General features: G+C 38.7%; 1 protein-coding gene across 15 annotated transcripts in view; it reads right to left on the reverse strand.

Annotated features, from left to right (window-relative positions):
* Ptprk (protein tyrosine phosphatase, receptor type K) overlaps positions 1-14,281 on the reverse strand; it is a 539,194-nt gene that overhangs the window by 212,918 nt on the left and 311,995 nt on the right. For all 15 annotated transcript variants that reach the window (XM_013352406.2, XM_026787348.1, XM_013352405.2 and 12 more), the window contains exon 7: positions 3,513-3,806. In XM_013352406.2, the coding sequence (XP_013207860.1) occupies positions 3,513-3,806 (294 nt within the window). The remainder of the gene's footprint in view (positions 1-3,512; positions 3,807-14,281) is intronic.

The following is a 14,281-nucleotide window of genomic DNA, read 5'->3' on the forward strand; positions in this document are numbered from 1 at the left end:
AGACAGAGATCTTTAATAAATAAATAAATTTAAAAAAAAGATTTTTTTGGTGATTTAACATACTTAGCACATAGTGAATAAAAATAACTATTTGAAAATAACTAACAATGATTCAATATACTGTCTTTCCTGATTAAAGAGGATCTTTGTAGATCTAGAACTCAACTCTCTGTAAACACCATTATTCACGGTGAGCTAATGTGAGTACAGTTGGACAGCATTTGATAGGGATTTTCATCTTGGACTCTCAAAGCGACCATTCCTGTGAATTACAAAGCTTTTTTAAGCTTCTGAAATTTCTGCTAAAAGAATCAGCTAGTAGCTTGGCTTGTGTAGGCTGTGCTGTAGTTTACTGCTTTGTGGTCTCTGCTTGAGGCCAAAGGGGAGGTCCATAATGACTTGGGGAGCTGTGGTTTGGAGAAAAGGAAATCGATCTTGAAAAGAGGTGGGAGAGAGGGATGTAGAGAGGGAGAAGAAATCACTTTATGATTTTTCTAATTTATGCTCTGATTTTCTTATTCAGGGAATGATTAAAATGACTACATGAGCTTTCCCTCTTTTCCAAATGTCAGGAGTTAATACTAACCTTAAGCTGACCTTGGTTGGTAGCCATGTCTTTCTCATTCATGAGAAAAATCTAGTTTATAGTTCATTTCTCCTAAAAATCTAGATCAGAGTAACTTTGGAAAGATACTAATTGTAACAAACATTGGCAATGATTTATTATGGGTTCAAGATGGTCTGAAATTCCTATATTTTGAAGAAAAAGACAACTGATTGATTGGGCCTAATATCATTCAAATTCATCATGAATACACAAATTAAATGTTTCTCAAATAAGGAATCAGATTAAAGGGCCCATATAATTCCTAAATGTCAAGACGTTTCTAAGTCATCAATGGCTATGACTAGGAGATATTCTTCTGCTGCTGCTTCCCTCAAATGAGGCTATTCTCGTAGTGATTTCCAGTCATATTTTCCCTCTTGTTGGTTCAATACACTCTGAACACACGCATCAATACGGAACAAATCAATGTTCATTAACACGGCGTTTTCAGCCACTTAATACAGCATGATGGCCCTCAGAACATTCACTTGTAATCTTCGCAACTCACTCACCAATAATGAGTGTCAAGTATTTTTGAGGTTAAACAGTTTCATAAAAATTCGTTGTGCTGCTGCTAATTCCTAATGGCCTGTTCTCATGCAAATAAAATTAAGAAAGCACAATAGATTTGTAAAAGGAAGTGCAGACAAAGTCAAGAGGAAGACTACTGGAATAGCATATAGCTATCAACTATTATAATTTTATTAGAATTTATGTAGATTAATTATTGAAAAAGTAATTTCTATAAAAAACATGTGTCATTGTTATGGTTAGCAAAATAAACTCTTAGCTGTCCTTAGTGTTGGCGTGAGATATTTATTAATTTCAGAGTAGAGAGTAAATCTCTCAAGTTGGTCACCTTTCCCCTTTTGCAGCGACTTCTCTGATTAGCTGGGGCTGTGCGGTCACCCTGCCTTCCCTGCAGAGAGTTGCGACAGTATCTTAAGTATCACAAAACCTGGAAGAAGAGGTCGCAGATCTACAGAGTATCTACACACTAACTTTGAAGCTGAGCCAGGGGCCAACATGAATTTGAGGGAAAACCTCGATGAAGCTTGCAGCTGCCAGATGTAAGGAGGTGCCACCAACACATTAGTGGACTCTACTTCCTCACTGCCCCTGCGGTGTCGCAACAGTTAAATGTCCCGAAGTTTAAAGCCTTCAACACAGGTGGTAGTCATTTCTATAAACTTCATTGCAACAAAAATATTTATCGACTACTGTGCGCTAAACCAGAATTCATGGTGAATAGCCCCATAAAATTGTAAATAATAAGCAGATGTTCAAAAGGACATTTTATAAGGACTTAATCGTCTCATAGCTTCCCATGGTGCTGTTTTCCATTTTCAAAAATTGCCTGTTTAAGCGTTCCATACGTGCGTATGTGAGCGTGTGTGCATGCATATTTTCACCTAATGCTTCTAAATGTCCCCTTAACCTAAAAATTATCATTTCGACAATTATTAAAGTAAAAATGTGCTCAAATAATAGGTGGCCAAGTGTTTTATCTTTGCATAGCTAAGAAAATTTCTGCAGTGGTATAGCAGAGACCATATTATGTTGTAGTTTTGTTATGTTTTATGAGGGCATTGTTTTCAGCACTCATTTTCAGGCAGAGTTAGAGCAGTACTGTAGTAGCAGTTCATTTGTATTTTAATAAAAAAAGCTTGCCTGAAGATCAGAGAGTAAAACAGCCCCATTGGTCAGTTGTACAGACCAGGCAGTGGTAACACACAACTTTTAATCCTAGTAGCCATACTAGTTGGCCATAAAAACCGGGCAGTGCATGTCTTTAATTGCAGTGGTGCATGACTTTAATCCTAGCCTCAGAGAGGATTATAAAGTGGAAAGAGACAGCTCTCAGAATCAGTCTCATTCTGAGATTACTGAAGGCAGGACTGCCATTTCAGACTGAGGTTGAGATAAGTCAGTGATGAGCTGTTTTGCTTCTTCTGGCCTTTAGGTTGAACCCCAATTTCTCTCTCTGTGTTATAATTAATCGTGCTTCACAGTACCAGAGAGAAAACTTCCTGCAGTCTCTAGGAGGTGTCAAGCTACTGGGCTAATCATCAACAGGAACTCCCACACACAGTAGTTACATCATTGAAGTACCCTGTACAATCATTTTCATTTGTTTCTATTTTTATCCGTGTGTGCACATCGAGACTAGAGGTTGACATGGGGCAAGATAATCTATTGTTTCCACTGAGTTCTATGAGGCAGGCTCTCACACCTCTCACTATGGTAAGAACTCACAGACTGCCTCGAGGCAGTGAGCCCTGGGGATTGGCCTGTCTTTGAATCTCAGAGGAGTAACAGTTGCGCATAAACACACTCAGCATTTCTGTGGGGGCTGGGAGCCGAACTCTTTTCATGTTTATTGGTCCAGCTAACTAATGAACTCTCTCTCTAGTCCTAGAGTCAATTTTCTTATTTCTATTATGTGACCTCTACACTGAAGATAAAAATCAATGAGGTAGATCATTCCTACATGGTTAGAAGGTTTACCGTATTCTTGACGTGAAAATGCTTTAGAGCTACTAAGATATTCGGCACAGAAAACAAAGCTCATCAAAGTGACCATGCAAAAAAACACTCTGACAATGGTATCATCAAATAGTAGGGCAGTTTCAAAGAAGTACTCCACCTGCTCTTAAACCAGGCATATTATTACATAAAGAAGGTGGTGAATGAACAAATTAAATATAACTCTTAGAAGGGTGGACCCTGGGGTCAGGGATCACAAGAATTCATATTACACATATGTTGAATTGTCAAAAAAAATTCAATAAAGATTGTATGTCTAAATCACACACCACATAATGAAAACTTTCAATCCCACATGTGTGATAATTATGGTTGTGAGACTCCTTCACAAGGGACCCAGCCTGGTATGGCGCCTTACCTGCACACTTGGTTCTGGTGATCAGCGGTGGTCCTGGGAGCCCAGTGCCTCCTTCACCAGGTCTGGTGAGCAAAACACGGATCTCGTATTCTGTGTCTGGATCTAAATGCCATAATTTGTAGGTTGGAGCATTGACTGCATGGGTTTCTGTCCAAGATCCTGATGTCATTCGATACTCCACTTCTTTCAGGATAATGGGACCATCACCAATGATGGAGTTCGCATTTAGTTGGATCAGCAAGTAAGTAGGCCCAACGCCAAGCAGCTGGGGAGGAGCAATGGGTCTCGGTGGTTCTAGGAAAGAGAGGTATGTGTACACTCCAGTTAGGCAAGAATTTAAACTCCAAAACAGAGATATATTAGTAGCAACGGATATATTATAAGTAAAGAAGTTCCATATAATATCCATATGTAACCAAAGGCTTAATAAACAATTTAGAAACACATGGTAAATGGGTTGGTGCCGCATGCTTGCAATCCCAACATAGAGGGTGCAGAGGTTGAGGGAGTATTGCAAACAGGAGGTCGGTATAGTGACCAGACTGTGGTAAGTGGTAGGACACATCCCTCAAAAAATGAGGGAAAAGAAGGAAAGGGAGGAAGGAACAAAGGAAAATAAAATAAAATATAACAAGACAGCAATGATGTAGCAAGTATACTTTAAAGAGCTATTGGTTTTATGAAGGCATTTAGCCAATTGAGCAAAAGACACTCATTTCCAGGAGAGAAACTGACAAAGGCACAGCAGTAAACAGGGTTATAAAGAAAGCACTGGAGAGGAGTGGTCTCCTCAGATGTGGAGGGAGGTGAGCTCTGATATCTTCTCTTTATTTATTTTTGCTTCTGCTCTTGCTTTGTTTCTTGCAACTTCAAAGTGCCAACAGATGAGCTAACAAGGAGGTGCAGCAAGCTTGAAGAAAAGTTGGTGCCATACTCCCACTGCACAGAGTAGGAGACTAAAATTTACATCGAGAAGAAATCCCCAATCACTATATATCACTGGCCCTCACAGCAGCATGGGATAGGCAATATGTCACTTATTAAGCTCAAATGTCAAAGGGACATTGCAATTTAATTTTGGGAGGCTTAAGATACTTTGCTTGACAGAAACTTTGGAAAATATTATTTCAACATCTGAACTTATGGAATGATGAATAATGCATTAGAACAGGGTTTCCCCAACGGCAATGTTGGTGAAAGACTGGGCTGTCTCTGGAGGACTCCACAGAGCTTGCTTTGTCTGCCCAGCCTTCCCACTGGAATACACAGCATAGGGGCCTCTTTAGTAGACTGTCACCTTATGGTATTTCCTTTCAACTTCTGGACCATTCTCGCACTTCTCAGGAAATTGAAAGGTTTTAAAAGAAAGCATTAATCTTAATAAGGTGATAATCGTCCCAAAATTGATTGAAAAATGCGTACTTAAGAGTCACGGGGAATCAGAAACAGGAAAGCTTCTAGCATCAACACAGTGCTCCGAGCCGGAGTGGACTGGAGAACAAGCAAGTCAAAACTACACAGAGAGTAACTTCTGAACTATTAATAGCAGTACAAAATGGGAGGGAGGCATTCCGCAGAAAGAACCCCCACAGCCTAGGCAAGTTTAAATGGATCAAGAATTTTCAGATAGGGTTCACCATTTGGGTTTTATTTATGGTTTTTAAAAGGTTACTAACATAAAAATCCTTCTGAGTCACAAATATCCACAAAACTGGGTCAAGACTATCTGGCCTGGATCTACAGATGGACAAAATGAGTTTTGAGAATGCGACTTCAAAGTTTAAGAGACTAAAAACGTACAACATATTCACTTATTACTGATGACAAAGTTCTGTACATTGGGTAGTCACGTCATATGAGGGGACTTTTGTTATTTTTAAATGGGAGTTGTATATTTAAAAAAAACAGTTCACAGAAGTAAAGAATAGTAGGCAAAAATGAGCATTTCCCTATTGGAAATAACTATGAATATAAGTAGTTTCTTCTTATAATGGTCCGTCCATTAAGGAAATAGCTTTCAGACTGGCTGTCAAGGAGTAATGTAAGTTGTTATTTACCAGCCTCATATGTAAAGTGGGAACAACCCTAACTCCTGTGTGTTATATGTGCCACAGGCATTCAACATTATTTCTACAGGAAGAAGTTCCTAATGCCTGCTCTGTAAACTATACTGCTACATACCTTTTCTAATGGATTTAAAAGAAAAATATTTATCAGTAACGGCTAAAGTTTTGTCCTAGGCCAATGATGGCCTGTTTCACTGAATTCGTATTCAGTGAAATTCACCTCAAAAGGAAACTCTGGAACCACACCAACATTTTAGAGTTTTCGTTCCTCAGATAAAATAAGATAGAGGCTAATTTTAATTTATCCAAAAAAAACTGCACGAATTAGTGGGACAACTTTCAACTCAGAGGTTACAAAACTGTTATTAGACGGGAAGACAGGAAGGGAATGCATTCTCTCCATGCTAAGCTGAAGTGGAACCAAGAGAAGAACATCCCAGGAAATGCCAGTATCTCTCAAGCATTCTAATTAATTACCAATAGGCTGGACTGCGTGCGTGTGTGTGTGTGTGTGTCTGTGTGTGTCTGTGTATGTGTGTGTCTGTGTGTGTGTCTGTGTCTGTGTGTCTGTGTGTATGTCTGTGTCTGTTTTCACTCCAGACGGCTCATCTACTGAGTAATTTCTGTTACAGTAGGAAACCGTGTTAAAGTCACAGCTCAGTGAGACTCTCTCACCAAGCAACAATGTCTCACTCATCTCAAAACTCACCAATGACCCGGGGGTCTGATATTTAACTCGATGAACAAAGAGAAAAAACATGGTAAATGCATGAAAAATTGCAAACCTTACTTAAACTAGCACTGTTCAGATACTGCGGAACCTCACCCCATGGGTGTATCGAGCGCTAGATCTCACCCATCCACAGTCTGTCCACATCCACCAGAGAAAACAAACAATGGAAGAGGAAAGGAGATAGAAAGGGAAGGGGTGAGGGATGTGGGCAAAGTCAGCATGAACCAGCAGTAGAAACAAGCACAGGCTTTCTGTCATTTCTGTTGGAAACAATAACATATCAAGTAAAATCTGGAGCCAGGAGGCCAACTTTCGAAAACAAAAGCCTCTGCAGTCATGACAAGGCGAATGTGAGTGTATTATTTAACTTTGCACAGCGTCTCTTCACAAGTAGACTATCATGGGAGAATCTAAGAAACTAATGCACCAACAGACTCTGTGTGATGCTGTTTGTGTTTGCTTTCCTGACCACCCCCCCCAAATAAACAACTTAGAGCTAGAAATTAATATTGGATCTAGTGGCGTGTGTAAGTGAAGTAATGAGTTTGATGTATTGCATGCCCTGGCCTGAAGAATGGCAACAGCACACTGACCAGGTTGATTTTACTTGCTATGGTCAAATATGTAAAACTAGAACAGTCAATAGTCAAAGACTAGCTCAAATCTGGAACTGTCACAATATGCAAAGCAGCTGAGAAGCACACACATTGGTTAACGGCATGATTATAAGTGAAATTCACATTAAGGAGACTAATATCCCTCTACGTAGTAAATTTTTGATGTTGGCGGTAAAAAGAAACCTTATATTAGCATATGTATTTTGTTTTTGGACCCCAGAGAACCAGGAGATTTATTTATAAAATCTCTATTCATTTCAATAAATTATGCATGAATTTTAATCAGCTAGCAAATGAACAAGTAATTGTTTTGCAGCAATGCTAATATTCTTCATAACTTAATATGCTCCTAGACCCAGAGGTGTGGTGCAAATAAATCCCAAATGTACACTAGGTATCAAGTGAAGCATGCAATCCTCAAAATACAAGATAAACTTTGCCAACGTTCCCAATTAACTTTCCATTAATGACTTACATTCATTATTCTGGAGCCAAACTATGATGAGAAAATCCCAATTATATATTCAGCCTGCTTTACTTGTTTAATATTTGAAATAATGTTTAAATGTCTTGAAATCAAGAAAGCCACTATGAAAGGATATTCTCCCTCAATTATTCCTATTATAATCATTTTTTTAATGTGTCAGTTATCAAAATCCAGTCAATCAATAAAACTGCAAAACTCAGAAACAGAAGCCAGAAAGCTGGAAAATGTCAGGAACATAGGAAGTGTCAAGGCAAAAGACACTTCTATGTCCATCTTTTGAAAAAGGTAAATTAAAAGTTTGTCTCAGTCCTATCTGCTTCCCCATTGTTTTATCTCTTTGTCGGGAGATAGTGTCATAAGGAGCCCTAGGTTAGCACTCCTACCATAGAAATTCCTTGGGTGTCACATTAATGTCCTCTGACCACTGTCACAAACCACAGCAAGCTCGATGTATTTAATAAACTCGGCCTCTTAGAGTATTTGAAGCCAGAAAATTAAAACTAGTAAAATGCAGGAGAGAAGCATGGTATCAGGAAGGTTCCTGCCTCACAAAGAGTCTAGATAAAACGTGATACTTATTTCTCCCATCTTCTGGGAGCTGCTGGAGGTATGGCCGTTCCAGCACATTCCTGCAGTTGCTGCTGTGCTATGATGTCCTCCTCTCTTAAGCTCTACACAAAGTCAAATCTCCCTGTTGCCCACTAATGCAGACAGTTGGGTTTTCATGAGGAGCTATGTGAAAGATGCCAGGTTATGTGACCATTTCAAATTCTCTAACATGACCACATATAGAAAACACTGCTTTACCACAGTCAGGCCCGACGTGTAGAGAACACAGTAAATCTGGAAGGCATTTTTCCGTTGACTGCAGATAAGGAAAGTGGTTTCCTCCCTCCTTGAAGATTGTTCATGTCTCCTACTTCCAAGTGGCCAAGAAGGCTGCAAACTGGCACTAATGTATGTGAGAAAATTTTACAGCTATGTTGAAAGCAGTGGAAATATAGGAAGTTACTTAAGCTATATCAATATATTTTACCTATTTAACTGTTTTCAAAGAAACCAAAATCAGAGCAGATGCTCTTGTTTTGCTTTGTTTTTCAAGACAGGGCTGTCTTGGAATTAGCTCTGTAGACCAGGCTGGCCTCAAACTCACAAAGATATGCCTGCCTCTTTCTCCCAAGTGCGGAGATTAAAGGCATGCACCACCACCACCAGACAAGAGCAGATAGTTGCTACGGGACTACTGGTACTATTGCCCTTTGCCATATGTAAACTCCCATGAGACTAAACATAAAAATATTTACATGGAGACAGACTATTTTTTTTTCAATTTCCTAACATTTGATGAAATGAAATGTTCAGTTCAAAGTCAATTTGATTTTTTTCAATTTATTATTTCTTTCTGGAATGTGAATCCACTTTTAATTTTTACTAAATGATAGATTCGCATGTTCGTGTTTGCTCCTGTAGTCTACTGGATGTCTAATCAAGGGGGACACACACCAGAAACTCACAGAAAGAAGAGAGGCGTTGCCGCACCACACTTATTAGCTCAGTTGTGACCTCCCTATGGGATTTAAATCATTTGTAATTGTTGCTCAACAGACTAGCAACCCAATGGCACTTGAGTATCTCAAGATCCTTAAAGTAAAATCACAACTTTGAAACACATGCCTTACACCCCCTGAGAAACAGAAGCCAGGTCATTCATAATTAGAATCATGCTCTTTGTACATTAACTATCAAGTATGTGACAATAGAATAACTTACATTGGAAGTATAGAGTATGATGTAAATTGATGCTCACTTAGCAAGGCTTTCGAGTTCCTATTTTATGAGCTTAACCTGAGCATAGTTACAAAATACATAATGCTGCCTCATGCTATCTCATAATGCTAGTCATTCACTACTTTTTGACACTTGACTTCTCAGGGCTAACATATTCATTAGGCAGTCACAAAATTTCTCTATTTCCTTTTGCCCACTCTCCTCCAATACTTACTAATATGAACGAGGTTGCCAGCAATGTTCACAGATTTCCTTCCACAAAACTTAACTCACCATATTTAACATGTGGAAATTCTTAATCTTAAGTTAAACAAGTTTTAATTGAAAACCCTGTTTAAGCTTCAGCAGTCTAACTAGTGTATATACACACTCAAATTATATCACTCATCTAACTCATATGCTTGACTCACATGGGCCATGAAGGACCAGAAAGACACAGAACTTAAGTATGCCATCAAGCACACCTCACTCAAAGAGACCCATTGCAACGGCTGTCATCCCCATGAAAAGTAGATAGCTATTCTGAGCTACAGGTAGAGTATGGCTTCACAGGCACTCAAGTTTTGTCCATTAATAACTTCTGTGAGCCACGAAGCATAAAGGCACGATGTCGAGCAATAAGCAATGACACAGCTGCTTGTGCTGACCTGAATTCCATCACTTACTTCCCCACTTCGACAAAGAGCAGTGGCTACAACTTCAATAGTGCAAGGTTAACCATTTATTTACTCAAACAGGTTAGTTCAGCGCCAAGGAGGCAGAGAGAAATGAGCATTCGTGTATACAGCTTCCACAATCCCAGACAAGTAAACAGGGGGTGATTTCTGGAAAACAATCTTTCAACACAACTAAGAAAGGAAAAAATGTCTTGGAAAATAAAAACGAATTCCCTTCTATTATACGGGAGTTTAGGATGTTCTAGAACAACACCTGAACATGAACCATAGTCAATTAACAGTATTGCATTATGGTTGAAGTATGAGAAACCTTACTATTCTGGCTAGGTCTCTGCCATCTTGACAATAGCGGGAATCCGCTAAAAGGAGGAAACCTCAATTGTGAAAATGCCTCCACAAGACCCAGTTGTAGAGCATCTTCTTAAATAGTGATTGATGGAAGAGGCTCCGGGCCATTGTGGGTGGTACCCTCCCTGGATGCCGGATCTGGGTTCTGTGAGAAAGTAGGCTGAGCAAGGCACAAGGAGCAAGCAAGCAAGCAGCATTCCTCTGTGGCCTCTGCATCAGCTCCTGGCTCCAGGATACTGAGCTGCTTGAGTTCTTGTCCTGACTTCCTCCACTGATGAACAGAGACATGGAAGTGAGACAAATCAACCCTTTCCTCCTCAGTTTCGTTCTGATCATGGTGTTTCATCACTGTAATCATAACCCTGAATAAGAAGGTTACTTTTCAGGAACTAGAGATATATTTCAGCGTGTTTACCGAGGGTACAGGAAGCCCTGGATTAATCCCCAGTGTCACATAAATCCAGGCATGGTGATGTGTGCATTTAATTACAAACCATGGGACATGGAGGCCAGAAGACCAAGGGTTCAAAGTTAACCTTAGCTAAATGCTGACTGGGAGCTGAGGCGCAAAAGCTTTCTCATGCATACACATTCTAAATGGCACACAGATGAAATGGAGAGGAAGAGAGGTAGATAGAAGTTACTAGTTTTCCTTTTGAAATAGAACTATTATTCACCTAAGTGGAACAACTAGTTGGCATCAGAAGAAGGAAATTTTCCAGCATCCAACAGCAGGGACTGGATTCAGTGAAGCCCACATGGGTTAGCTTTCCCTTTCATTTCTGTAATGCAATTAAGAATTGTACATGGTCTACAGAATTTCTCTTCCTTGTTTTTATTCACAGCACTCCTGAAAAACCTTGAATACCATAGTTACCAGTGACCAGACAGTTAGTCAAGACCTGAAGATTATATTTCTAAACTATCTGCACAGGCTTTACATGCTCCATGAAGACTGTGCACGCCGAACTTCAGTCTAAGAAGGAAGACGTGGGGATTTCTGTTGTATTAAGCTTGTTTTCTGAGGCTGAAATTAAGCCCTCAGAAAGGAAGATTTACTACTTCCTACTTTGACTCAACCATAGAGCTGGCCAATTGTTCTGACATTGATACACAGCACCTACAAAATGTTACTATTTAATTAAAGGAGTTAGTTGACTGGAACCAAAGAACACTTTCTCAGCAATTGCTCAGTGACCAAGTGGCAACCCATGATTTATCCAACTTGTAAAAAAAAGAAAAAAAGCCACAACAACAGACGTAACCATAATAATTCCTTTTTATCTTTAGGTCAAAAATGACCAATTAAAATTTTTTTTAAAGCTTTCTCTTAGAAAAATTTTCTGTGATACATTTCTTAATGTGAATTATACTATGAATAGGTTGTAACATAATTATACTAATATTAGAAAATGTATTTGCATGTATATAAAATTTTTTTATGAATATAATTATTGATATGATATAATAAATGTTATGTCATATATTATAATAAAATATGTTATAATATATATATAGTGGCATTTCATTCTATTTTAATAAATAAAGCTTTCCTGAAGATCAGAGAGTAAAACAACACAACTGGTCAGCATTACAGACCAGGCAGTCATAACACACACCTTTAATCCCAGTTGCCACACTAGATTGCCATAGAAACCAGGCAGTGTATGTCTTTAATTTGAGTGATGCAGACCTTACTCCCAGAACTAGAAAGGATTATAAAACAGGAGGAAACAGCTCTCAGGCTCAAGCTCATTCTGAGGTTTCCTGGAGGCAGAAACACCATTTTCAGACTGAGGTCGAGGTAAGAGCCAATGGCTGGATGCTTTACTTTTCTGGTCTTCATGCTGAACCCCAATATCTGTCCCTGAGTTTTTATTAATAGTGCATGAATAATGTATCATATCTTATAATATACTGTAGTATAATGTGGAGATATGTTGTGATATCTCACATATATATCATATACATACAATATCTCACGCGTACCTACATATACACATATGTATGTGTGTGTGTAGTTAAGCTGAGAAGGAAATTCTTAGGCTAAGTTTCCACTCTCCATATTAAGGAGTGTCTCTCCATCTCAATTCAGTGTGATGTGAAGGATCAGGTATTCATCTCCATGATGCTGCTCTCTCATGCAGCCTAAAGTGCTCAAATACAAAGAATCACTTTGGTGATGAAACTGCCAATTTTGCATACTGGATTTTATATCCTATGTATTACCATGGTGCTTTAGTCACCGCAATTTGAAAACATTGCGGCAATCACTTTAATACCTCCTTGAAATAAAAAGGCACAGAGCAGTGTGGCCTTTTAGAGGTGTCAGCAAAAACTAGAGGCAAAGTTCGTATCTAGGGTATAGGTAAAAATGAGGGAATTGTTGACATATAAAGCTTATCACACTGTGGTATGAACATGAATTTGTATCTCATTTTGTCAATAAACTACCCTTTTTCCTGTTTACAATCTATGCAATGAATTGGCTCAGAATTTTCAATTGTTATAATAACTTAATAGTTTTATTAAACATTTTTCAACATTATAATCCACATGGCAATCAATAAAAATTGTAGGGGATTGCGAAGGTGTCACATGGTAATTGATACAGAAGCTGTCTCCTGTTGTAGTTTAATTCCTCATGTTAGCTTTGTCAGAGCTCAAACTGCTTCCAGCATTTCAAGGAAAGAACATCCAGGTAGTTCCGAGAATAACAATCAACTTGGTAGTAAAAGTAGAAAAGCCATCAAGTCTACACTGAGTTCCCTGTAAGTCTAGAGACATAAACGGGTCACCAGATCACAGTCTCATCAGTCACCTTTATGAGGGAGAAGAAGAAAATATACGGTGGGAGAATGAGGGGAACTGGAACAATTGCAATAAATGGAAATTTATTGCAGTAGTATATTCAATACATCTAGAGCACACAGCACAGCCTTTCAGTCCTTTCTTCATAGGGACAAAAGATACGGAGTACAAGAATGTTGTTTATATTCATTTTATATTGATATATAGAAGACAATGAATGGCTTAATCTACTAAATTTGTTTTAATTTTTACAATGTTACGATCTCTCTACTGTATTATAAACAGACATATTTATACCTACATGTACATGTGATGTATATGAGTAAATTCAAGAAAAATATTATTGGGGGATATTCTGAATATTTTACATGTAAAAAAATATATTAAGATATCCCATGAGCTGGAACCTCAAGTTTGTGGGGTTTTAATGAATTCCATATTAAGTGTAACCAAGTACACTGTATGTCAACTTGTTCCCGGGGATAAACACTCTATATGGTGTTAAATCACTGTAATAAAATATGTTTTAAGTATATGTTCATGATAAAATGCATCATTTGTGCTCATTCCAAATTGGTTAAAAATGATACATAAGGTATTCATGCTAACGGAGCCTTGCACAGATGGCTTCCACTTCCCTTCTCCCCTACTATAGTGGCTGAGATTACCAATGAAATCAGGAGACACTGCAGACAATGGTGACAATTAGTTCCAGAAAGGCATGCAAATTCCAGGATTTACTTGCCCTAGGTCACTAAGATATGTGATCATTAGACTTTTATTTTTACATAACTTAGGCAGGTACAACATAGGTTCTTCATGAAGGAAGAGAAAACAGTTATTTCCTTCTAATGCAACAGATGGTGGACTTTGGTTTTTTATGAAAATAATCCTAATGACAAAGTAAAGCCAACTAAACAAGAACATTACCTAAGAGAGACATGTGCACTGTCTCCCTAAGAGAACAGACTTTATAGAAATACTAGTAACTCGGGGGGCTGGAGAGATGGCTCAGAAGTTAAGAGCATTGCTTGCTCTTCCAAAGGTCCTGAGTTCAATTCCCAGCAACCACAAAGAAGCTAAGTAAGAAGGTGAACCCAAGGAAAAACATATAGTTATCCTCTTGCCTATGGGAAGTAGACAAAATTGCCGGGGAGAAAATTGGAATCTTGGGGGTGGGGTGGGGTGGGGGTAAGGGGAGATGGGGAGAGAAAACTGAGAAGGGGAGGATGGGGGGATCTT

This window comes from Microtus ochrogaster, linkage group LG9, assembly GCF_000317375.1.
Source record: "Microtus ochrogaster isolate Prairie Vole_2 linkage group LG9, MicOch1.0, whole genome shotgun sequence".
In the NCBI taxonomy this organism is placed as follows: Eukaryota; Metazoa; Chordata; class Mammalia; order Rodentia; family Cricetidae; genus Microtus; species Microtus ochrogaster.